At 37.6% G+C, this 23,588-nt stretch overlaps 2 protein-coding genes and 1 pseudogene across 4 annotated transcripts; all 3 read left to right on the top strand.

Moving 5' to 3' along the window:
- The first annotated feature begins 2,647 nt into the window (after positions 1-2,647).
- LOC126796877 (secreted RxLR effector protein 161-like) lies at positions 2,648-3,139 on the top strand. The gene has a single exon (XM_050523590.1). It carries the CDS (start codon positions 2,648-2,650, stop codon positions 3,137-3,139), a length of 492 nt encoding a protein of 163 aa, XP_050379547.1.
- A 1,713-nt stretch (positions 3,140-4,852) lies between these two features.
- Positions 4,853-11,057, top strand: LOC126797973 (signal recognition particle 54 kDa protein, chloroplastic). Of its 3 annotated transcripts, none has more exons than XM_050524770.1 (17): positions 4,853-5,096; positions 5,189-5,324; positions 5,415-5,482; positions 5,562-5,663; positions 6,175-6,327; positions 6,438-6,515; positions 6,595-6,720; positions 6,833-6,935; positions 7,443-7,543; positions 8,271-8,408; positions 8,505-8,648; positions 8,824-8,899; positions 8,998-9,083; positions 9,214-9,342; positions 9,438-9,990; positions 10,140-10,281; positions 10,661-11,057. In XM_050524770.1, exons 1-15 carry the CDS (start codon positions 4,935-4,937, stop codon positions 9,534-9,536), a joined length of 1,701 nt encoding a protein of 566 aa, XP_050380727.1. In that variant the 5' UTR covers positions 4,853-4,934; the 3' UTR covers positions 9,537-9,990; positions 10,140-10,281; positions 10,661-11,057. The 3 variants fall into 3 exon arrangements, with proteins under 3 accessions (XP_050380727.1, XP_050380728.1, XP_050380726.1); XM_050524771.1 differs by having other exon boundaries at positions 9,438-10,038; XM_050524769.1 differs by having other exon boundaries at positions 9,438-10,281.
- A 1,423-nt stretch (positions 11,058-12,480) lies between these two features.
- LOC126796876 (putative F-box/FBD/LRR-repeat protein At4g03220) lies at positions 12,481-14,446 on the top strand (annotated as a pseudogene).
- The last annotated feature ends 9,142 nt before the right edge of the window (positions 14,447-23,588 follow it).

The raw sequence follows: 23,588 nt of genomic DNA, 5'->3' as shown, positions 1-23,588 counted from the left end.
TTATTTATGCAAGAAAGTTAGATTTATGAAGAAAGATTGCACTAGCATCAAGAACTGGGTGATTAAAAATGGTATGTTGTCTAACATAGTCTTTACTTTAGAAATTAATTTAGTTGATGTAGCACCAAGTTCTTGTGCTTAGATTCTGGCAGTCCTTTACACATAATAAATTCTTTACAGGGTTTGCAAAGGAAGATAATCCCAAGAAGTGAAGAAGTGAACTTGTGTGTAGGAAATGGAATGCGTGTTGCAGTCAAGGCTATTGGAACCTTAGAATTAGATCTCGAATTAGGAAGAAATTTAGTTTTGATTAATGTGTTCTATGTACTTTCCATGGGAAGAAATTTAGTTTCAGTTTCTCGTTTAATAAAGAATGGTTGTAGTTTTGTCATGAACATCAATGAAACTTCTATTTTCAAAGATTCAGAAAGACTTGGTTCTGCAACTATTATTGGAGATTATTTACAGTTAAATTGTTCTCTTACACAACAAGAGATTTTACTTGTTGAGGACACATAAAGATCCAGTAATGCCTTAATTGGTGTTAAAAGAACTAAAGCCAGTGAGAATTCTGCATACTTGTGGCATAGAATATTAGGCCACATATCAAAAGAGAAACTGCAAAATTTAGTGAAGAACAATATCCTCAATGAACATGATTTATCTGATTTAAAAAATTGTATTGAATGTTTTAAGGGGAAAATAACCAACACGAGAAAGAAAACTATACACATAAGCCATGCACTTTTAGAATTAATTCATACATAGTGGTCCTTTAGAACTCAAACAATTTTGTGGAAACATGTACTACATCACCTTCATAGATGATTATTCTAAATACAGTTATGTTTATGTACTCTCTGAAAAGTCACTAGCTCTAAAAACTTTTAAGATATACAAGGGAGAGGTAGAAAAACAACTACAAAGAAAGATTAAGACTGTAAGGTTTGACAGAGGAGGTGAATTTTATGGTAGATACACTGAGTCTGGACAAAAGAAAGGTCATTTTGCACCGTTTCTTTAGGAACAAGGCATAAAAGCTCAATATATCATGCCATATAATCCTCAATAGAATGACGTGACTGAGAGAAAGAATATGACATAACTGAACATGGTCAAAAGTATGATGTGCACAATAAGTTTATCTAGATTTTTATGGGGTGAAGCACTTAGGACTGCAAATTATATTTGCAATAGAACACCAAGGCAGTTGACAATACTACATTTCGAGTTGTGGTGTGATAGAAAACCAAATCTTCATCATTGTCATGTGTGGGGTTGTCCTGCATAAGCTAGAATCTATAATCTGAAATCAACAAACTTGATCCTAAAACTGTTAGCTGTTACTTCATAGGTTATCTTGAGAAATGTAAGGGCTATAAGCTCTATTCAGCTAGTCATACACCAAGAATTTTTGAAACACATCAAGTTAAATTCTTAAATGAAAGTGTGCACAATACAGTTTTTGAAGACTTGTCTTCAGAATTTGAGGAAATTGTAGTTGATGGTGGCATTGAGGATAATGCAGATATAAATGATTATGCATATATGCAGAATGATCTAGATGATGATAGCAACATTTAACATGATCTAGATTTATACGAGCTAGAGCACTTACCTGTACAGAATCAACCAATAACATAAGTTTAACCAATATCGCAATCAGTAGAACAAGACCAAGCTGCAGAACCAAACCTTGAGCTTAGGAGATCTAAGAGAACAAGAATCCAACTTATATGGAAGAATCACATACTGGAAAAGACTTCATTGTTTATTTGCAAGAGACTAAACACATTGAGATGGATTTTGGTGAAGATAATGATCCATTTACTTTTAATCAAGCTGTTGAAAGTGATCACTGCAATGATTGGAAAATTGCTATGGAGGTAGAGATAGAGTCCATGAAACAGAATGGAGTATGAGAATTAGTTAAACCTGATCCTAAACAGAAACCTATAGGTTCTAAGTGGGTGTTTAAAATCAAAAGAGATGCACAAGGAAAAATAGAGAGACATAAAGCTAAATTGGTTACAAAGGGGTTTACACAGAAGGAGAAAATTGACTACACTGAGACTTGCTCACATGTTTCTACAAAGGATTCATTTAGGATCATCATGGCACTTGTTGCACAGTTTGATATGGAGCTGCATCAAATGGACGTGAAGACAACATTTTTGAATGGAGAACTGGATGAAGTTATCTACATGAAGCAACCAGAAGGTTTTTTTGAAGCTAGAAAAGAAGATTTAGTTTGCAAATTGAAGAATTCAATTTATGGTCTTAAACATGCTTCAAGGCAGTATTGGTATAAGAAGTTTGATTATGTGGTCTCATCTTTTGGATTCACAAAAAATTTGGTAGATGAATGTGAATATCTCAAAACTGTTGGAAGTCTGTTTATTTTTCTTGTATTATATGTTGATGATATTTTACTGGTTACCAGTAATATGAAGTTGCTTAAAGAGAGTAAGACTAGTCTGTCAAATAATTTTGACATGAAAGATCTTAGTCTCTTTAAACAACTTCATATTACTGCTACTTCGAGAGGCTTCATATGTACTTGGAATCGAGATCAAGAGATAGTGCACATGGAGTGCTAGGATTGTCACAACAGAATTATATTTCTAAAGTATTGAAGAGATTTAATATGGAGACCTGTGTTGGAGGAGAAGTTCCAATGTCAAAAGGTAACAAGCTTACTAAAAATCAGAGTCCAAAGAGTGATGTAGAGAAAGTTGAGATGGAGAGTAAACCTTATGCTAAGTTTGTTGGTAGTCTCATGTATGCTCAAGTTTGCACTAGACCAGATTTATCCTTTGCAGTTGGTATTTTATCTAGATATCAATCTAATCCAGGCCATGAGCACTGGGTAGTTGGCAAGAAAGTGCTTAGATATTTGCAGAGAACTAAAGGCCACATGCTAGTGTATAAACAAGCTAAGGAATTAAAGCTTGTTGGATACACTGATTTAGATTGTGCAGGAAATTATCCAAGTTCTAAGAAATCGACCTATGGATATGTTTTTGTGCTTGTAGGTGGTGTAGTTGCTTGGAAAACCATGAAGCAAATCTTGATAACTACATCTACAATGCAAGCTGAATTTATTGCAGTCTATGAAGGGATGTGTGAAACTTTATGAATTAGAAACTTCTTGATGCAAACTGATATATTGAGTTATATAGTTTCAAATGCACTTGAGATTTTGTGTGTGATAATGAAGCAGCTGTGTTCTTTAGCAAGAACAATAAGAGATCAAAAATAATTCAAAACATATTGATCTTAAGTATTACAATGTGAGACAAATGGTGAAACATGGATAAGTTAGAGTTTTAGGCATCAACACAGAATTGCAGCTTGCAAACCATTTTACCAAGGCATTAGTAGTAGCAGTCTTCAAGCCAAGAACATGGGAATTTTGTCAAGTTTGAGTACTTAAGTTAAGTGGGAGCCTATTTAGTTAAAGAGCAAAATAAAATGTAAGTCTGTGTTTTTCTGAGTTCTTATGTTTTAGTTCAAATAGTTCTTTAAAATTTTGTATTTTTATTGAACTAGAATTATCAATAAATTTTGAGATAATTCATTGAGATTGTGTTTATTACTATATCTTGTGTTTTTGTTTTATCTTGAAATCAGATGATCTTATAGATTTACAGTTCAACATGTTATTACAATTCAAGCTTTATAGATCATTTGTGTTTTCAATTATGCTTGAGTTTCATTGGAAACATTCAGTTGGACCAATTGGTATATGATATTCTTGTAATACAGATTGTTCATATACTGCATTATTTGATTAAATAGCATATGTGGAATGCCAAGGCTTATGTTGTGGTATGAAAGTGCTGCATTTTATTTAAAGTGTATGTTTTTCTTAATCTGCATATGTTACCGCAATTATGAATCCATTGTTAGGATAACAAGAATGTCTAAATCTGTAATGCATTAGGAGTAATCATTCTAATCCCATGAGGAATAACCTTTATGGGAGGATTCCTTATAACTAGAACTATAAATAGAGGTTTGGAGTCCCTATTATCATCAAGATTCACAAGCAATTTATTATGTTCATTCAGAAGCTTAAGTTTGGTGATCAATAGAAGACAACAATCTCAACTCATTCTTCAACAACTCGCAGCAAGCAATGACAACATCAATGGATGTCAATGGCATGTTTCTACACTTTGATAATCTGTATAAAGAGCATGACTAATGTATTTTTAGTTTATAGTAGTTGCTAATTTGTGAGCTGCATTATACATAGTATTCAGGGAAAAAATCACCAAGACTCTTTCTAAAGACATCGATTGAGAACCTAATCTAAACTGTCATGATTAAAAAAAAACTTGCGTCCAACTTAGTTTGTATGTGTGCGTCTGAAATCTCTTTCATTTGCACACTTGAGGAATTGAAATATATGATCTTAACCGTTCAAAATTTTAGTTTATTACTAAAAATCATTATTGTAAAAGATAAATGTAAACAAAAATCATTTTCTAGGTCGATTGCATCAAACAAATGAACAATCATAGTGAAAATTAGTAGTCTTATGATCAGCCCCTCAATTTTTTTGATACAATATACCGAGCAAATAATTTTTGTTTACATTTATCTTTTACAGTAATGATATTTATTGATAAACTAAAGTTTTGAACGGTTAAAATAATGTATTTTAATTCTTCAAGTGTGCAAATAAAAAATAGGACCTACGCAATTTTTTTTTCAAAAAGAAAAATGAAAAAAACAGTCTTTAATAGTTAAATGTAGTTTTGGACTTTAGTATATATCACAAGCCGTGAGAGATTAGAAAAACGTGCTATGAGGGTCTACGAGATTTTGGTGGGGGCGCGAACTATTTAAGAAATCTCAAGCGGATAAAAGGATAGACCAAACTCCATCATCAGCTTTTTTGCTCCGAGAAAACCACTTTAACGGTCATGGAGGCCGTACATTTCCCGACCGTGTCTTCCCGCCATTTCTCCACCACCTCCAGAAATCTTTGCGATTCTAACCGGAAACCCACGAGTCCCAAGTTCGGCTCTTCTTCATGGACTTCTTCACGCTCTCCCACTCGCCTCTCTTCTCGAAACTTGTTCACTGTAAGTCCCAAACCAACCCTTTAGTAATTATGGTGCTTTCACTTTATTCTATACTCAAAGATCGAAATATTTCTTTGCTGAATATTGTTTAGAGAGAGTTATGGGGTTGGGTGAATGCCAAGAATATTACCAGCGGTAGAAAAGAGTTGCGAGGAGTTGTGAGAGCTGAAATGTTTGGCCAGTTGACCAGTGGCCTTGAATCGGCTTGGAACAAGCTCAAGGGCGAAGGTTGGATCTTTTTCCAGTGTAATTCTATCTTGTAGTGTGTATGTGATATATATTTTTTACTATATGCATTTTACTGTGAATGTGGTGCAGATGTTTTGACGAAGGAGAATATTGTGGAGCCAATGAGGGAGATAAGGAGGGCGCTTTTGGAAGCTGATGTGAGTTGTGTTTGGCATTCTGAGTTTTTAAGTTTGCCATGGTTCGTTTTGATTTTGTTGTGTGTTGAACTGTTGATAGGTGAGTCTTCCTGTTGTGAGAAGGTTTGTGCAAGCTGTCAGTGACCAGGCTGTTGGTGTTGGCGTTATTCGTGGAGTCAAACCCGATCAGCAGCTGGTCAAGGTAACTTCAAAGACTGTTGAAACTTGGAATGCAGCATTGTCTTGCTCTTTTTACTTTGGCCAGTGAGAAAAGTTCTATCTTTGGTTGGATATAGATAGGCTTGTTTATTGTCATGCAATCTTGCATGTGCTGTACAGTTGAAACAACTATCTGAGTGACAAAGAAATTGGAAGTAGATAACTTGCCTAATCAACAATATAATGGCTTGATTACAAAGAATGGCCACCTAGAACTTCATGATTTACATCATCATAACAGTTGACTTTACTCGTCTTTGATATTCTTTTGTTCTTACCATAATTTTTATTCAATTTATTGGTGCTTCAATTTTCTGATCAAAAGAACTGAAATAGCATCAGTTAATAGTGACTACTGTATATAACTGTTAAAGAGCTTAGATTAGATTCTTCAGATGATAACTTAATTAATTATGTAGTTGATAAATGCTTTGTAGTCTTTGAAGAGTGTTGAGTTCTAATGAATTGTGACATTCGGTTGTTGCTCCTTTCAGATTGTGCGTGATGAGCTAGTGAAACTGATGGGAGGGGAGGTATCTGAACTTTCTTTTGCAAAATCCAAGCCCAGTGTTATTTTATTGGCTGGTTTACAAGGAGTGGGGAAGACGACAGTCTGTGCAAAATTAGCTTATTACCTTAAGAAACAGGTGCATTTCCCACATGCATCACTTTTTACTATCACAGTTACATTTGTTATAGTTTTCCTTTATCATTGTTTGGTTCCTTTTATTGATCCCATGACACATGTCAAACGCAGGGGAAGAGTTGTATGCTAGTTGCTGGTGATGTGTACCGACCTGCTGCTATTGACCAACTTGTAATATTGGGTGAACAGGTATTGCATTCTGATTGTCAACAAAAGTGTCATTTGTTAGATCTGTTCATTCTAATGTTCATGTTATAGCCTGTGACAGGTAAAAGTGCCTGTATATACAGCAGGGACTGACACTAAACCTTCACAAATAGCTAAGGAAGGTTTGAAGGAAGCCAAAAAGAAGAACATAGATGTAGTAATAATGGATACTGCTGGAAGGCTTCAGGTAACTTTTCTAGATATATAAACTATTTGGTAGTTCTTAGATGATGCGATGAGAACTTTACTTCTTCACATCTTTTTTTGGCTGGAGGTTTATGTTTTCTACTGTTCAATAGATAGACAAAGTATTGATGGATGAGTTGAAAGAAGTAAAGCGGGTATTGAACCCCACCGAAACCTTACTTGTTGTGGATGCAATGACTGGCCAGGAAGCTGCGGGTATATACACTCAAGTGATTTAACATATATCTTGTGTGGGTTCAATATTTTTCGTTTTATAATTTCCTGTTACACGTAATATTTATTTTTGAGTCACTCTTTTCAAAATTAGACACAAGCAATAGAAGCACATCTGACTCTGTTCTAATAGACTTTTTATTTGGGGTTACATCTCTTACTGATTTACTGATTTATTGAAGAAAGTGTGATTTATCATCTGCAATGTCATGAAAACACAAGTCTTAATAGAAATTGTTATCTCTATCTAATGTTTGAACTGGAGAAGCCTATTCAAATGTGCCAGATGAAATTATGAGTTTCCTGGCTACATTCGTTTTATCATATTGTTGACCATTCACAGGCTAATTTATAAAATAACTGATTTTCATTTTTTTTCAAAGACACAACTGATTCCAATAATATTTCGAAAAAGTAAATATTGGTATGCTATGTGATACATGTATATATTCTCAGAAGTAGGCTGACTTACCTTCTTTGTTTTTACAGCCCTGGTCACAACATTCAATGTAGAGATAGGAATTACTGGAGCTATTTTAACAAAGCTAGATGGAGATTCTAGAGGTGGAGCAGCTTTAAGTGTCAAAGAGGTTTGCTTGTTGCCTTACTTTTCGTTCATATTTCATTTATTCTTTGACTTCTTCTCCATATAGCTGTATTATACATACAATTTCATTTCATAAGCGTGAGGCCGAACTTTTTAGCAACCAGCAAGCTGTCCCCACAATAACTGTTCTTTTTTCCCCCATTAGGAGCCACAGTAAGTGCTTTTTTTCTCTAGAGATACTTGTTTTCTCTTCCCTTAAGAACTTGAGATGGGGATGCTTTTGCTATAAAAATAGAGGGGAGTAACTTGAGTACTTACCTTTTCACCTATTTTACCTCTGTTACTAACTGATAAGTAGTTAAGAGTGTCATGCTAACATCACTTCCCAAATTTGGATTATGCAGATTATTTGTAGTGTGTAAATAATATTGCATTCCTCTTTAGAACAGTTGCATTCCTCTTTAGCATTCAGAGTACATAATATTGCATTTTGACGTGCCAATAAATAGTTGTGTCACTAGGGTGGTTCAGCTTATAAATTCACGTAATTGAAAAAAATACATAAAATGGTTCTTTATGAATTCAGTAGTGGGAATTCTTTTATCATTGTCTAACTTCAAATAGCTGTCGATTTGAGTTATTTCACTTATTGTCTATAACAATGGCATGTGTCTTGGTAGAAGTTCTTTTACTTGACTATTGAACCATCTTTACTTGCTGGTTACATTGATGTAAATATGTTCATGTAATTGTTTACATAATGATGACAGGTATCAGGAAAGCCAATTAAGCTTGTTGGCCGAGGAGAGCGGATGGAGGACCTTGAACCTTTTTACCCCGATCGCATGGCAGGACGAATATTGGGAATGGGAGACGTTCTCTCTTTTGTGGAAAAGGCACAAGAAGTTGTAAGTATATTTTCATCCTTTATTTATATTATCTTTATCTCTCTTATTCCTATAAATTTTCGGTAAGCAATTCATAATTGAGTTGTTACAATTTAGATGAAACAAGAAGATGCTGAAGAATTGCAAAAGAAGATTATGAGTACAAAGTTTGACTTCAATGATTTCCTAAAGCAAACTCGTGCTGTTGCACGTATGGGATCCATGACTCGAGTTCTTGGAATGATCCCTGGTATGGGAAAGGTATGGACGCTTGTTTTCCATTCTTCCCTCTGCTCTGTCTCTTATTTTGTTGGGTGTAGCAGAAGGGTGGTTTTAGGACCAGTCTTGTTGTGGTCATTCTGTACTTTATTTTACGAGTGTCAGACTTGGTGGTTTTTCATAATTTGCACTCACTAGTATATGTCTATGTAATCAGGTTACTCCTGCACAAATTCGAGAGGCAGAAAAGAGTTTATTGATAATGGAATCTATGATCGAAGCAATGACACCTGGTATGTTGTTTGCCTTCACTTATAGTGATGATACTTAAAGCAACTTCCAGGTGCACTATGACTTACATTTTCTTTCTGATTCTCGTCTTTGATTACAGAGGAAAGGGAGAACCCAGAATTGTTGGCCGAATCTCCCGTTAGGAGAAAAAGAATAGCTCAAGAATCTGGAAAAACAGAGCAGCAGGTATGTACAGTAGTTCCCTGATGTTTGACCTAGCCCTGAAAAAGAAAGGTTGTATTCACTAAAAGATAAAAGATAATGTTGCTAGTTGCTACTATATTAGACCTTATGTTCTGAATGATGTGAACCGTAGGTGAGCCAACTTGTTGCTCAACTCTTCCAAATGAGGGTTCGTATGAAGAATCTTATGGGTGCAATGGAAGGCGGTGGTTCTATACCTGGACTGAACAATCTCGAGGAAGCCCTCAAAGTTGATCAGAAGGTGCCATATTTTAGTTTTGGTTTTCCCATGCCTATATTTGAATAGCACAACCATGTGGCTGCCTTAATAAATTTTTCATTGTTTTCCTGCCTCAGGCTCCAGCTGGTACTGCAAGGCGTAAGCGACGATCTGAACCAAAATTTAGTGACTCGGCATCAAGGCCTAGTCCTCGTGGATTCGGAGCCAGGAACTGAGAGAGCACAGGAAGGGAGAATCCAGGCCAATGAGTTGTGAGCTCTGGATATGTTGCTATTCATTTTGCTTACAACCTGCGAAATATTACTGCATCATGTACATGATTGCAGTACTATTGTCAAATCGATTTTCCTGCAATAGTCGGTGCAAATCCAACATTATACATCGAGTTGCACACTGCCTGTACGTAGTCTATTTTGTATTAGTGAGAAGCATTCAGCCATTCCTGAGAATTGTTACTCTGATCTGAAGTATTTCATGGACTTCTGTGTATTAGAAAAATTGTTGGAATGTCGATTTGGTGTAAGAATAATGAAGTCTATGGGCTACGGACCTGTCTTTAACGTTTCTAATTGTGGATTGTATAGCCCTAGAGAAAAAGTCACCCAATATTTTTGGTAGTTGATGACAAGGATGCAATTCAGACCCAGAAAAATATAACAAACATTGCAGGTTGAGATCCTACATTGCGGACACGTGTCCTATGACAAGCCTTATAATGTCTCTTTTTGTTTCTAATCTCTCTTTCCCCAACCCTCTATGCCAAGAAAATTAGAACTCTTCCAAATTGAAGGACATTTTGTTTTCATTTCCCTTTGCAGTTTCAAAATGGCAAGCCCAAAAATGAAGGAGACATCTTCAAAGTATCCCGAGGGTGATGCAGATGCTGAATTGAATCCAGGCAAAAAGAAGAGTGTTGAAGTCGATCCCAAAGCGGCTGAAGTTACATCCTTGCAGATCAAGGTAACTTTCTTGTTTTCCAACCTAGACAACGAAAACTGAATGATGAACTTGAATTGTGCAACTTAAAAACTCAATCTGTGGTCAGAAGCTATGAACTAATAGAAATTGATTACCAATGTATGTCGAGTTGAAACCTTCCTTGTGCATAGAGAAATGAAAAATGCAGTTCAGGAACATATGAGAAATGTTACGTGGCAGTTTCGCTGAAAGGTTTGATCCATACAGGATCTCTGGGAAAGCAGAGATTTGAATCATGTATTACAAATTCACAATGATGAATCGAATGTTGAAGCTCTTTGAGAATCAAATATAAATAAAAATGTATCAGGGAGTTTCACAACCAGAAATGCTAACCACATTGTCATGTTTGTTCTTAAAGCAACGAGCGGAGGCTGAAGACAACAAGAAAAAGGAAAAGAAGGAGAAGAATGAAGCGGCACAATCGCTGAAAACAACCATCATAGTCTCAGGAGTGATAGTGGCTCTGATTGGGGCAATTTTCGCCATAACCAAGAAACTCAGACAGAAATGAACGAATCCGATCATCAGAAACCAGCCATTATATAGAAAGCAGTGGAAAGTTTGCACCCCTTTCCCCCGTTTGTTTCTGTTACCTTCTTTTTCTTATGCTTTTGAATTGCCCATGCAGTGATTTCTGATGTAGATTAGTAAAGGGCGTCCCTTTCTCTGTCAATTATACATGAATGGGTTATGAAATCTGACAAAGTGTTCCTGTTGTTTATCAGAAGATTAAATAAATTGAGTTTCCTGTGATCTGGGGGAGGTCTACATTGTCAGATTGATAATTGACACACCAGAAGATACATTATTGATATCAATGTTTTTAATCGGAATTATTGATATCATTGTTGTGCATACATTTGCAATTTATACTAACATGATTAATTTAAATAGAAATTGCGCAACTATTTTGTTTTATTCTAAGTGTACATTTTCTCTATAATTTAAAGTTCCACTACAATTGAATAAATTGATTCGACTAGCACAGTAAATATAGTTTATTTTCCATGAAGGAAAGTAAATATGATTGCAACAATATGCGTTGCAACAAGCACATGCCAAGTTTAGATCATGTTATCAAAGTGATGAAACTCATACTATAGTTGTCAACATAATACATAATTGTTTTAATTAAACAAAACAGCAACGATAAGCCAGCAAGGGACTTGGTATGAGGAAACAACAGTAAAAAACAGCATGCTTAAAGATTCGAGACTTCATCAGAAAGCCAAAAATTGAGAAATAGACCAGTTTCCATAGTTCACCTCCCTGGACCAAGATACGACAAATATGCAGAGTGCTTTATTTTCACTTGATTTTATCGTCGGCGCAATGTGTGGTGTCAAAAGCAAACATTATGTTTATGAAGCCAGTGCATATGATACTCCAGGCTGCCTTTATCTATCTCTGGAGGCTCTTCGCGTTGCTTCTGAGTATTGCTCAGAATTTCCAGGCTCAATGTACAGCAGTGGAATTCTTTGTACTGAAGTGTACTGTTCTTCATATGTTTGAATCTGTTGTCGGTATAACCAGTCTGAGAACCATGATGTCCCCCTGTTCTACCCTTTATGTACCTCTCGCTGATTATGTTCTCAGCAGAGTAAACATCAGGTCACTTTCGGCTACGACAACTTGCTTTGTAGAGCTAGTGAGGGGGCTATTCATCACACCAGCCTTACATCAAGAACAGCCTGCAGGACGTACTCTTATTTGTATTCCTAAACAGACTACTCAAGTGCAGAAGACATGGCTGACGCAGATGGGTCAGGGGATGCTTCAAGCACTGCAACCGAAGAGGAGTTTTGTCGAATTTTCATGTGCTGATTTCTTGTTCAAGGCCTGAGGACATGCCTTATTTTAAGGGAGGAGGAATCTTAGGACTATTAGTCTACAACCCTATACAATCTTGGGCTCGTGTGTTAATTACTTAGATGGGCTGGTCATTGGACTCGGGTTGGGTCATACTGTCATTAGGTAGGTTATGACTTATCTGTAGATAGAGCTATATAAGCTGGTCTGCCTCCATTTCTGGATTTTATCAAAATGAATATCAAAGTTATCTAATTTATCTACTTTCAATTTCCTTTACTTTCCTGTTTCAATTCCTTCTATGTTAAATTTCCTTGTTTCAATTCCTTGATGGATTACGATGCTATCACTTTCAGCTCTCTCTCTCTCTCTCTCTACCGCCTGATCCGTCTACAGGACAAAGCAAGCTCAAGTTTGTATGGGTTCAACTGTGGTACGCGCACTACTTCTTTACTTGTGTCTCTAGTTCCATATTTTCCTTGCTTGAAGCTTTTAGTATGAACTGAAACCAGCGTCTCTTACAAATTGGGTTTGATGGCAGCCTCGAGTGATATAAGCATGTGGAAGTGAATGTGGTTGATTGTGCCATTTGTGCGGTGTAAAGATGGAACAGAGGCCTAGGTTGAGGGGAGTTGGAGGTTTTAGCGAGACTAGGATAGACAGATTAACTAGCCTTCCGGACCATCTAGTTCATCACATACTTTCCTCTGTTGCTATTACCGATCTTACTCGTTTGGGTTGTGTTTCTCCTAAGTGCAGAGAGTTTTATCTTTCAACTCCTTTTTTGAATTTCGATTTGATTTCTCTTGCCAATTTGTCAACACCTGATAACGAGAGTAAGCGATCAGAGATGTTGAGTTCTCTTGATAGGTTCCTATTAGTTCATCGAGGGGTTAATGCGCTAAAACGATTGCGAATCTGTTGGAATGATATTGGAGGCAGTAAGCATGAGCCATTTCGGATAATGACATGTGTCCACAGTGCTGTAAGGTGTAACGTTGAAGTCCTTAGCTCATTATTGTTACATTCTCTGAGAGACTTGTTGCTTTTCCCATCTGTGTCTTCCAGTGTGGGTCTCTGAGGTCTCTAATAGTTAAGATGTGCAGTTATATTTTTAAAGCACCCTCACTGACATCCTTCTCTAATCTTGAATCTTTGAAGTTAAAATATGTTTACATACACGATGAGCAGCTTTTCAAATGGATCTCTTGCTGCTGCAAATGCCTTGAGAAATTAAGTCTTGAATATGTTCCCGGAACTAAAACTGTTACCATTCAGAGCTCTTCTTTGAAATCATTTCGTTTTCACCATCCATATTCCCGTCAACCCCAAAATTTCAACATCTCTTGAGAAAAGCTTGAAGACATTTATCCACTGGGGATTTCATTCTGCTAACAAATCGTTAAAGATACTTGCTCCAGAACTTAAAATATTTGAACTGGTCTGGCAATTTATTGGCTCAACAAACTCTGGGGAAAATGACCTGTTTAGCGAAAGCTGAGCTCTTTCTAGAACCTGAAGCAGATGACGGTATCATGTTTGAGATTCTTTGCAGTGTACACAGCGTTGAAGTTCTTATTCTAAACAAAGAGACCACAATGGTAATGCGACACAAGTCTTCAAGCTCAGATTTCTCTTTACTCTGCTCCTTTATTTAAATAGTGTTTCTATAACTTGCAGGCTATGTTCAAGGGAGGTTCCATGTTAGCACCATTAGAAAATGTTGGCTACTTGTCTATCCATATCGGAAGTTTCCTCGACACCCTAGTCCTGCCAATGGCTCTCCTTCTTGGTGGAAAATACCTAGTTTGACTACCTTAAACATAAAGTCTGATCCCGTCTTCTCTGACCCAAAAACTGATGTAAGCGAAAGTCTAATGACTTTTTTTTTTTGCTTTATTATCATTTCTAGAACTGTTGTAAAATGATCAAGGTTGAGAAATAAGGTAGGTGTTGTTTTCATATATTTTGCAAATTCTTAATTTTAGTGGTTCCTTTGTTTGCAACTTTCAATTGATTTTCTTGTTGAATTCTTGCCTTTCAGTGTTCTGGATTTAACATGGGATTTTGGAAGGTGCAAAGTCTTGATTTTGTTCATTGACTTAGAGAAGTAACCATTGAGCTATGCAGTAGATGTAATGAAAGCGTGTTTGCGAGGTATATCCTTGAGCATGCTCGGAATTTGAACAAAATGATGATTGTGCATTCACCTCATCAATCTAATGCTTTATGGACATTAAAGAAAAGCAAGATGGCTGCCAATGCCACAGTTGTCTATCAGGAAGATCAGAACGGGGGAACTGAAAAGCAAAGAGGTAGACGAGTTGCCAGTTAATCAGTCATTTGAAGATGCTTGCTGGATACAGGATCATGGAATCAGTAGTCGTTTTACAGGGATTGCTGTATCTCCTCCCAAGGATCAATAAGAGCAACTGTTTTCTCTCTCCATCTATTGATCCAGAAATTTTTGTTCCAAGAACAGGAGGGGTTTTTGTTTCTGATTTTTGCTCGTCTTTTGCTTATCTGGTAGCTGGTCTCTATCAGAGGAAAGAATGTGTATATATATACTGTTTCAGTTCAAATATGTTTATTAGTTTCGTCCAATAAACTTTTGTTAGTCTCTCTGGTGTCTGTGCACATTAAATCATGGTTACCTACTTGTTTTACTTTAAAAATACTGGTGTTATAATATCAGCCCATGGTCCCGTACTGCCGAAGTGCCATTCATTATCACGAACTTACTGCTGATCAAGCTCCTTGTCTTGAACTGCAGCAAGAGCTAGTGTACATCTTGAATCTGTTAGGGACAACCGGACAAAAGATATTACCTCATTTTAGAGGTCGATGAGTCTCCTTACTGGTTTAAAGACGGCAAGTTAATTCTTAAATGTAGATTTGCTTCACCAGGAAGAAATCATCGACTATTTTCACCGCTACTGTTATAGTTTTTTACTGCACTGAATTTAATGAATCCGGAGGAAGCTCAAATTGTCTGCAGCCTAATGCTTGATGTATGCATGCCTTTTGTTAGGGTGATTTACGGCAGAAATTATGGACGTGATTTGTGGGATTTGTGGAATATTTATTAGGTTATATATAGAGCAGATCATGATGTAAGTAGCAAGTAATTAATATAAGTACATACCATTTGATTTGGTATCAGAGCCGAGTCTTTGATTTTTTTTTGGGTTTTTTGGGTTGACGCCGTCTGTCTTGCCGCCGCCGCCGCCGCCACCACAGAAGCACGGAGGTCGTGAAAGCTAGGTATCCGACGAGGACGACGAGTAGCGACGTAGACGTTCTCGACCCGAATCCGACGAGGACGTAGCTCAACGACGAGGATCTCCGCCACTTCCCTCTGCTACGGCTGTCTCCTTTGCGCTCCGGTGGTCACGTCCGACGACGCCTACCGCTGACGACGTCGCGCTCTCCGCTCGACGAAGCCCACCTCTGCCTGATGTCCTCTGCCCACCGCTCCGACCAACCAACGTCTCTCCTCTCCGGTGGTCTCTCCTCTCTGGTGGTTTCTCTCTGCCCGGTCGCGCTCCACCTCCGACGACGTCCTCCTCTCCTCTCCTCTTCTCTCCTCTCCGTTCTTCCACAAGACATTCTCTCTGCCCGCTGTCCTTTTTCAAGAGCAGTTTAGCGAATTTCCGCCCCGCATTCGACCCGATCCGGCCCGCGTTCCACCCGACCCGAATTATGTGGTCTTGGTTGTCAGTGTAGGTTCACCGACAGTGCAGGTGCACCCAAGACAGGTTCAAAACTGTTTTTTTGTGTTTCCGCTGCATCAATTGTGATTTTTTCGATTTTCAATGGCTTCTGGAGACGACATAGAAAGTTCTCAGATCAATAACGTTCCACAATTTGAAGTATCTGTCAAGAATTTTGAAAGTGGTTCATTTGGGGATGCCAAACTCAACAGAACCAATTTCCGTAAATGGAAGCGAATTATGACCGCTCATCTTCGAGGCATGCACAAGATGGGGCATGTAACCGGAGTAACTACGGCTCCTAGTAATGATGATATTGTTGCCTACACTAAGTGGGATGACGATGATGGTCTTGTTATGTCAGTCTTGTGGAATGCTATGAATGACGAGATCGTTGATCTGGTCAAGGCATGTACCATTGCGCAGGCAATATGGCAAACATTGGAAGACTTATCTACTAATAACTCTGATTTCATATAGGTTCATGAGTTAATGTGAACAGCTTTGGCAATGCAACAGGATGGGCAACAAGTGGCGCAATATTTCACCAAACTGAAAAAATATTTGGGCTGAGATTGATATGAAACGTCCTTGTATGATCAAGCATCAGGAGGATATTGTTTGGTACCAAAAAGAGAAGGAGCTTGAGCGAGTTCACCATTTCCTGAGAGGTCTTGATGCCAAGCATAACAGTGCGAAAAGAGAATTGCTCAGAAAGATCGAACCCCCTAGCCTAATCACTGCTTTCACATATATCCGTAAGGATGAGTCTCAGCAGGAGAGTCTTCATCAGGCACAAGTTGTAGTTTCCAGCCTTATTGTTCATGCTAGATCTCCAGCACCATCGCTTCCGCTAGCCAATTCGGCTCCACTTCATCAGCAAGGCCCACCAACATGCTTCGGGAATCAACCCCGCCCTCCTTGCTCTTATTGTCATGATACTAACCATGCTCGTGCAACCTGTTGGAAGTTGTATTCACATTTTAGGCCTAAAAGGCCATTTATCGTCCCAAGGCGAAAGTAGCTGTTCAATTCATCCTGGAACCAGATATCTATGGTGTAGTTGGACATGATCATTATACAGCAGGAGGAGCAATAGCTGGTCGTGGTAAAATTGGTATGGCTTTACATATTTCTAACTTTGTTGGTTTTGATACATGGATTATTGATTCTGGTACGTTTGATCATATGACTTATGACAAATTTTATTTTACCATATTGTCTCCTCCACCAGTACCCTATGTTACTAATGCTAATGGTGAGGCATTCCCTGTGTTAGGGACAGGATCAGTTCGTATTACTCCCACAATAGAGCTTCACAATGTGCTATATGTACTTGCTTTATCTCATCATTTGCTCTCTGTCCCACAATTGAACACTGACGCTAAGTGTTCTGTAACATTTTTTTTCTTATGTATGTGATATTTCAGGATCTTCTCACCGGGGAATTCATTGGTCGGGGATATCTGAGGGGTAGGTTGTTTCATCTGGATCAGACATATGCGGGGGAGAAACCAAGGGCACAGTCTCGAACCGCTTTAATCTCCATTTTGACAAGCTAAGTGAAGTTTGGTTATGGTATCGTCGCTTAGGGCATCCATCTTTTAGTATTATGAAAAAATCCATGTCTACTTTGTTTTTTAGTGGGATGAGTCTTCTTTACGTTGTGAGACATGTGTTTTGGGCAAGAGTCATCGGTCTACTTATTCCCCTAGTACTTCTAATAAAAGTACTCTTCCTTTTGAATTAATTCATTCTTATGTTTGGAGACCCTCTAAAGAGTCTAATGTGTCCAGAATGTGGTATTATGTGTCCTTTATTGATGATTGCACACGCCTTTCATGGATTGTTCTTAAAACCAAAGTTGAGGTTTTTTCGGCTTTTCAAGCTTTCTATACCACTGTCCAAATCTAATATAATGTCACAATTAGAGTTCTTCGTTCTGATAATGGGGGGGGGGAATATGTGAATCATGTCTTTCAAGCGTTCTTTAACACACACGGGACTGTTCATCAAACAACATGTCCTTATACACCTGAGCAGAATGGCATTTCTGAAAGGAAAAATCGTCATTTACTTAATATGGCTCGTTGTATTCTTTTTAGTGCCCATATGCCTAAATACCTTTGGGGTAATGATGTCATAACTTTCGCCCACCTCATTAATCGTCTTGTATCTCGTGTCCTTCAGGAAAAATTTCCATATGAGGTGCTTGCATCTCATGTCTCATTACCCTCTTTTCTTACTTTTTCTGCTTGTGTTTTCGGTTGTGTTGCTTTTGTCCATCTTCCACAACATCAGAGATCTAAGTTGGATGCTCATGCAGTTAAATGTGTATTTTTTGGATATGGAGGACATCAGAAATAGTACTGGTGCTATAATCCACCTACCAGGAAGTATTATGTCACTATGGATGTTACCTTTTTTTAAGACATGAGTTATTTTACCTCTTCTGATACTGCTCTTCAGGGGGAGAATTCATATTTTAAAGAGTTATATCATGGAGAGGGGAGACAAGTGAGCCAGTACATATGGTGACAGTTTCCGTTGAGATTACCAATGTGTCAGCTACACAGGCACCACCGGATGATTCCGGTATAGTTACTCCGGAGAATCAGGACCTAGAAGATAACAACACAACTGCCCCTCATGTCTCTCATACTGTTGTTTATCCACCTAACCAATGCTTTCCTGGTACAAAAGATCACTCATTTGAGGTTAGTCATTCTATTGGGACTAATACTAGTGAGGCTCATACTAGACAATATGTCTTGCCAAATAGGTCTACTCGAGGTCAGCCAACAAAAAAATATGAACCTACCATTCAGGCTAAAGCAAAGTATCTTGTGACAAATTTTATATCAACCAAAAGATTGTCTAAGTCATATGAGTCATTTGTGAATCAATTATCTACTGTATCAGTACCTAACAAAGTGCAGGATGCATTGGGAGATCCAAAATGGAGGAAAGCAATGGAGGAAGAGATGAAATCATTACAAAAGAACGATACTTGGGAGCTTGTATCTCCACCACATGGCAAGAAGGTTGTGGGATGTCGTTAGATGTTTACAGTGAAACATAATCCAGATGGGTGTAAAACACGCCTTGTAGCAAAGGGGTTTACCCAGACATATGGCATAGACTATGATGAGAAATTTGCACCTGTTGCCAAGATAAACATTATTCGGGTATTGTTCTCTTTTGCTGCTAACTTAAACTGATGTTAAGAATGCATTCCTTCATGGAGAACTAACAAAAGAAGTGTACATGGATCTTCCGCCTTGATATGTGGCTGCTTCTCCAAGTAACTTTGTAGGCATATTGACAAAGTCTTTGTATGGTCTTAAACAGTCACCTCGTGCTTGGTTTGGAAGATTCTCACAGTTCATGAGAAAAATTGGCTACAGACAGAGTAATTCAGACCACACGTTATTCCTCAAACATCAACAAGGGAAGGTAACAGCCCTAATTATATATGTTGATGATATGATAGTTACTGAGAATGATACTGTTGAGGTGGATAGATTACAGAAACAGCTAGCCACCGAGTTTGAGATGAATGACCTATGTACACTTAAGTACTTCTTGGGCATTGAGGTAGCCCGTGGAAGTGATGGTATCAATCTGTGTCAGAGGAAGTACATCCTTGATCTACTAACAGAGACACGTATGTTGGATTGCACTCCCATTGATACTCCTATTGAGCAGAACCATCGATTAGCAAAGTATCTAGATCAAGTGCCTACTGAAAAACCTCGTTATCAGAGGCTAGTTGGACTCCTAATTTATTTATCACATACCAGACCAGATGTTGCATATGCAGTAAGTGTAGTAAGTCAGTTCATACATAATCACAGTATGGACCACATGAATGTTGTTGTAAGGATTTTGAGGTACTTGAAGTCAGCTTCAGGGAGATGAGTAATGTTCTCTAATCACAATAATATCCTTGAGGTTTGTGGCTTCACATATGCAGACTGGGCTGGAAATATTACAGATCAGAGATCTACATCAGGGTACTTTACCTTTGTTGGGGGTAATCTTGTTACATGGAAGAGTAAGAAACAAAAAGTGGTAGCTCGATCTAGTGCTGAAGCAGAATATAGAGGTATGGTTCAGGGAGTGTGCGAATTGTTATGGCTTAGAAATTTGCTACAAGACTTGGGTATTAAACCTAAGTGTGCTATGAAGCTGTACTGTGACAATAAGGCAGCTATTGACATCTCACAGAATCTTGTGCAACATGATCGTACAAAACATGTGGAGGTTGATCGTCACTTTATAAAGGAGAAGTTAGACGCAAAAATCATTAGCTTTTCTTTAGTTCCTACAGAAGAACAACTTGCCGATATGTTCACAAAATGAGTGTCTAAGAAGGCCTTTTATGACTCACTTAGTAAGTTGGGCATGATTGATGTGTATGTGCCAACTTGAGGGGAATATTAACGTGATTTACGATAGAAATCACAGACGTGATTTGTGAGATTTGTGGAATGTTTATTAGGTTATATATAGAGCAGATCATGATGTAAGTAGCAAGTAATTAATATAAATACATACCATTTGATTCTTTTTGTCTGTATGCTCTCCGCTATATCTTCTCGTGAAAGCTAGAAGTACAGCTGCAACCAGCAGAGTTAACAGTTGCAACAACAAGCGCATGCTTAGTTTAGATCTTGTCATAAAACTAATAGCATGATTCAATTGAAGCCGTAAATTAGGACGGAATACTATAGTTGTGAACATACTAGCTAACAGTTGTTTTTCATTAAACAAAACAGCACCGGCATGCCAGCAAGAGAAAACGCCAAACATTGTCACATTGAGAAGGAGACCATTTATCCTAGTTGACCTCCCTGGACTAACATAAGACTATTTAAACTACTTATTATGCTGTATGAGGCTTTGTTGTAGCTAGTTGGAGAATGAGCGAGCCTAAATGGGTCTGCACATACATTTTCTATACAATTCTGGTTCACTTGATGCAACAAGCATAGAAAATGGGAGCTGTACACATACCCTCTGTGATAAAACTAAATCAAAGTTTGATTAAAATTGTAATGAAATCGACATACTATAGTCGCAAACACACTAAACATTGGTTTTCAAGTAAACAAAACAGCAAAACAATACCAACAAGAGAGTAGGAACTAAAAAACAGCAGTTAAAAACAGCATGCCGAAATGATAGATCGTTCACAACTTCACAATAAAGCAAAAGAAACAGAAAAGTGCTCTTGTTGACCTCTTTGCACTAAGATAAGACAGTTCCTGTAAAACTACCACCACCATAGCTGTATAACCCTTTTTTTTCTGGTGAACGAGCACTTTTACATTATGATCATCAGGGAACCTTTCTTCCTCTTCGCTTCTGAGGTCCTCGTCTTTGATCTTCCTGAAAGTCAAGTGTGACGTTGGAAGCCATCTTGCTTTTTAAAAAATTACTAATAGCAATACATTGCTGTGGTGAATGCACAAGCTTTTTTCTATTCAAATTTTGAGCATGTTCAAGGATATATTTAGCCAACACAAATCCATTAGACCCATGGCACAGCTCTATGATGACCTCATTAAGCTGAGAAATATAACTAGAGTTTTGCAGCTTCCAGTATTCCATATTAAACCCACGACACTGAAAAGACAACATTTCAACAGGGAAATCATTCAAAATTTCCAAAATAATATGACAGAATAAAAATTAGCCAAAATGAAGAGCAATGTTTTCGTAAGTGTGACTAAGTTACTCATATTCTTGGGAAAAAAAAACAGAAAAAGAAGCTGGACAGAGCTAATTACTTTTACTTACATCAGCTTTAGAACGACGGAAGTATGGGTCAGACTCTATGATTAATGTGTTCAACTTACACATTCCTCCCAATATGAATACACAAATAACAAACATTCTCTAGTAATGGCATTGAAACTCCTTGAACAGCGCCTGAAAGTGAATATATCATTGAGTTTCTTTATGTCAAAACTGTATTCAAATGTATTTTAGACTAAATACTTCATACTAGAACTAAAAGTCTGGCAATTATACTTCATACACAAACGGTCATATGTATAAATGTACAAACAACAAAACTCTCATTGCTAGTTCAGGAAATAATATAATCCAAATTAGACAAAACTGAAACGCACCAAGAGCAAGCTAGGTTGGAAACAAATAAAACGCTAAAGATAGAATCAAATGACCATTGTAGTGCTATTGAGAAGTTACCACCTGCTTGGAAAGACTTCAAGAACTATCTGAAGCACAAGCGAAAGGAAATGATCATGGAGGATCTGGAGGTTAGGCTTCACATTGAGGAAGACAACCGAGGATCAGAAATGAAGGCATGGATCAGTGACGTCTCCACCAAGACAAACTTGTTGGAACATGGTCAAGCTTCCAAGAACAAGAAAGGGAAGTATTAAGGGTCTAAGCTAGGGCTTAAAGGAGGCATCTCCAAGAAGCCAAGGTTTGAAGGCAAGTGCTACAACTGTGACAAGACTGATCACAAGTCTGTTGACTGCAACAAACCAAAGAGAAATAAGAGAAATGAGACAAACCTGATTGAAGCCGTCACTCAAGAGGTTGCTGACATAAACCCCTGTTGCATGATATCAGAGGGTAACATGAAAGAAGTCAGTGATTATGACTGGGGACTAAAGGACTTAGAGCTATGGTGCCAAGTTTTTTTTATTGATATGTAGAATGGAACTAAAATTATCGAATAAATTGATGTATGTTCCTAAAGTCATTATGAGTATAAAACTCAGTGTTGACAAATGTGTTTTGTTTGAAATTGATATAAAGCCATAGGTGGTGGATTGTTTAAAATGACAATTGTCAAAGAAATAAAACTAGCTTTTTCACCTATATGGATGAGTCTTCTTAATTTATGGCAGTGAAGAATATAATATATGTCAATTAACATGCATAAGTGTGAACTTGTGTAGAGGCAAAACTGACTAGATCATCTTTCCAAAGTGTTGAAAGAAACAGTAAACCCCTTGATCTGATTCATACAGATGTGTGTGATTTAAAATCAACGTGATCTAGAGGGAATAGTAAATACTTTATTACCTTCATAGATGATAGCACAAAAGATTGTTATGTGTATTTGCTAAAAAGCAAAAGTGAGGCTATAGAGAAATACGAGGTTTAAAACCAACTCAACAGGAAAATTAAGGCACTAAGAAGTGACCGAGAATGTGAGTATGAATCGCTATTTGCTGAGATTTGTGCTCAAAATGGGATTATACATCAGATGACTGCTCCATACTCACCACAATCCAATGATGTAGCAGAACGCAAAAATTGTACTTTAAAGGATATGATGAATGCTATGCTACTCAGTTCTGGGATGTCACCCAACATGTGGGGAGACGCGATTCTCACGGAAAATTACCTTTTAAATAAGGTGCCCAAAAAGAAAGAAAAGAAAACTCCATATGAGTTATGGAAAGGGAGAAAATCATCCTACAAGTACTTAAGAGTATGAGGATGTTTGGCAAAAGTGAAAAATTCCCAAACCTAGAAAGGTGAAGAATGGGCCTAAAACGGTTGATTGCATCTTTATTGGTTATGCACATAACGTACAGTTCAGCTTATCGATTCTTGGTCCACGATTCAAATATTCCTGAAATCCATAAGGATACAATAATGGAATCGAGAAATGCATTTTTCTTTGAAAATATATTTCCATGGAAGTCTAGAGAGGAATCTAATTCTTCTAAACGGGCACGTGAAGATAACCAAGCTGAAACTGATGATGCTCAA

The sequence above is a fragment of the Argentina anserina genome, chromosome 6 (assembly GCF_933775445.1).
Source record: "Argentina anserina chromosome 6, drPotAnse1.1, whole genome shotgun sequence".
In the NCBI taxonomy this organism is placed as follows: domain Eukaryota; kingdom Viridiplantae; phylum Streptophyta; class Magnoliopsida; order Rosales; family Rosaceae; genus Argentina; species Argentina anserina.
This window is presented reverse-complemented; position numbering and strand designations above follow the sequence as displayed.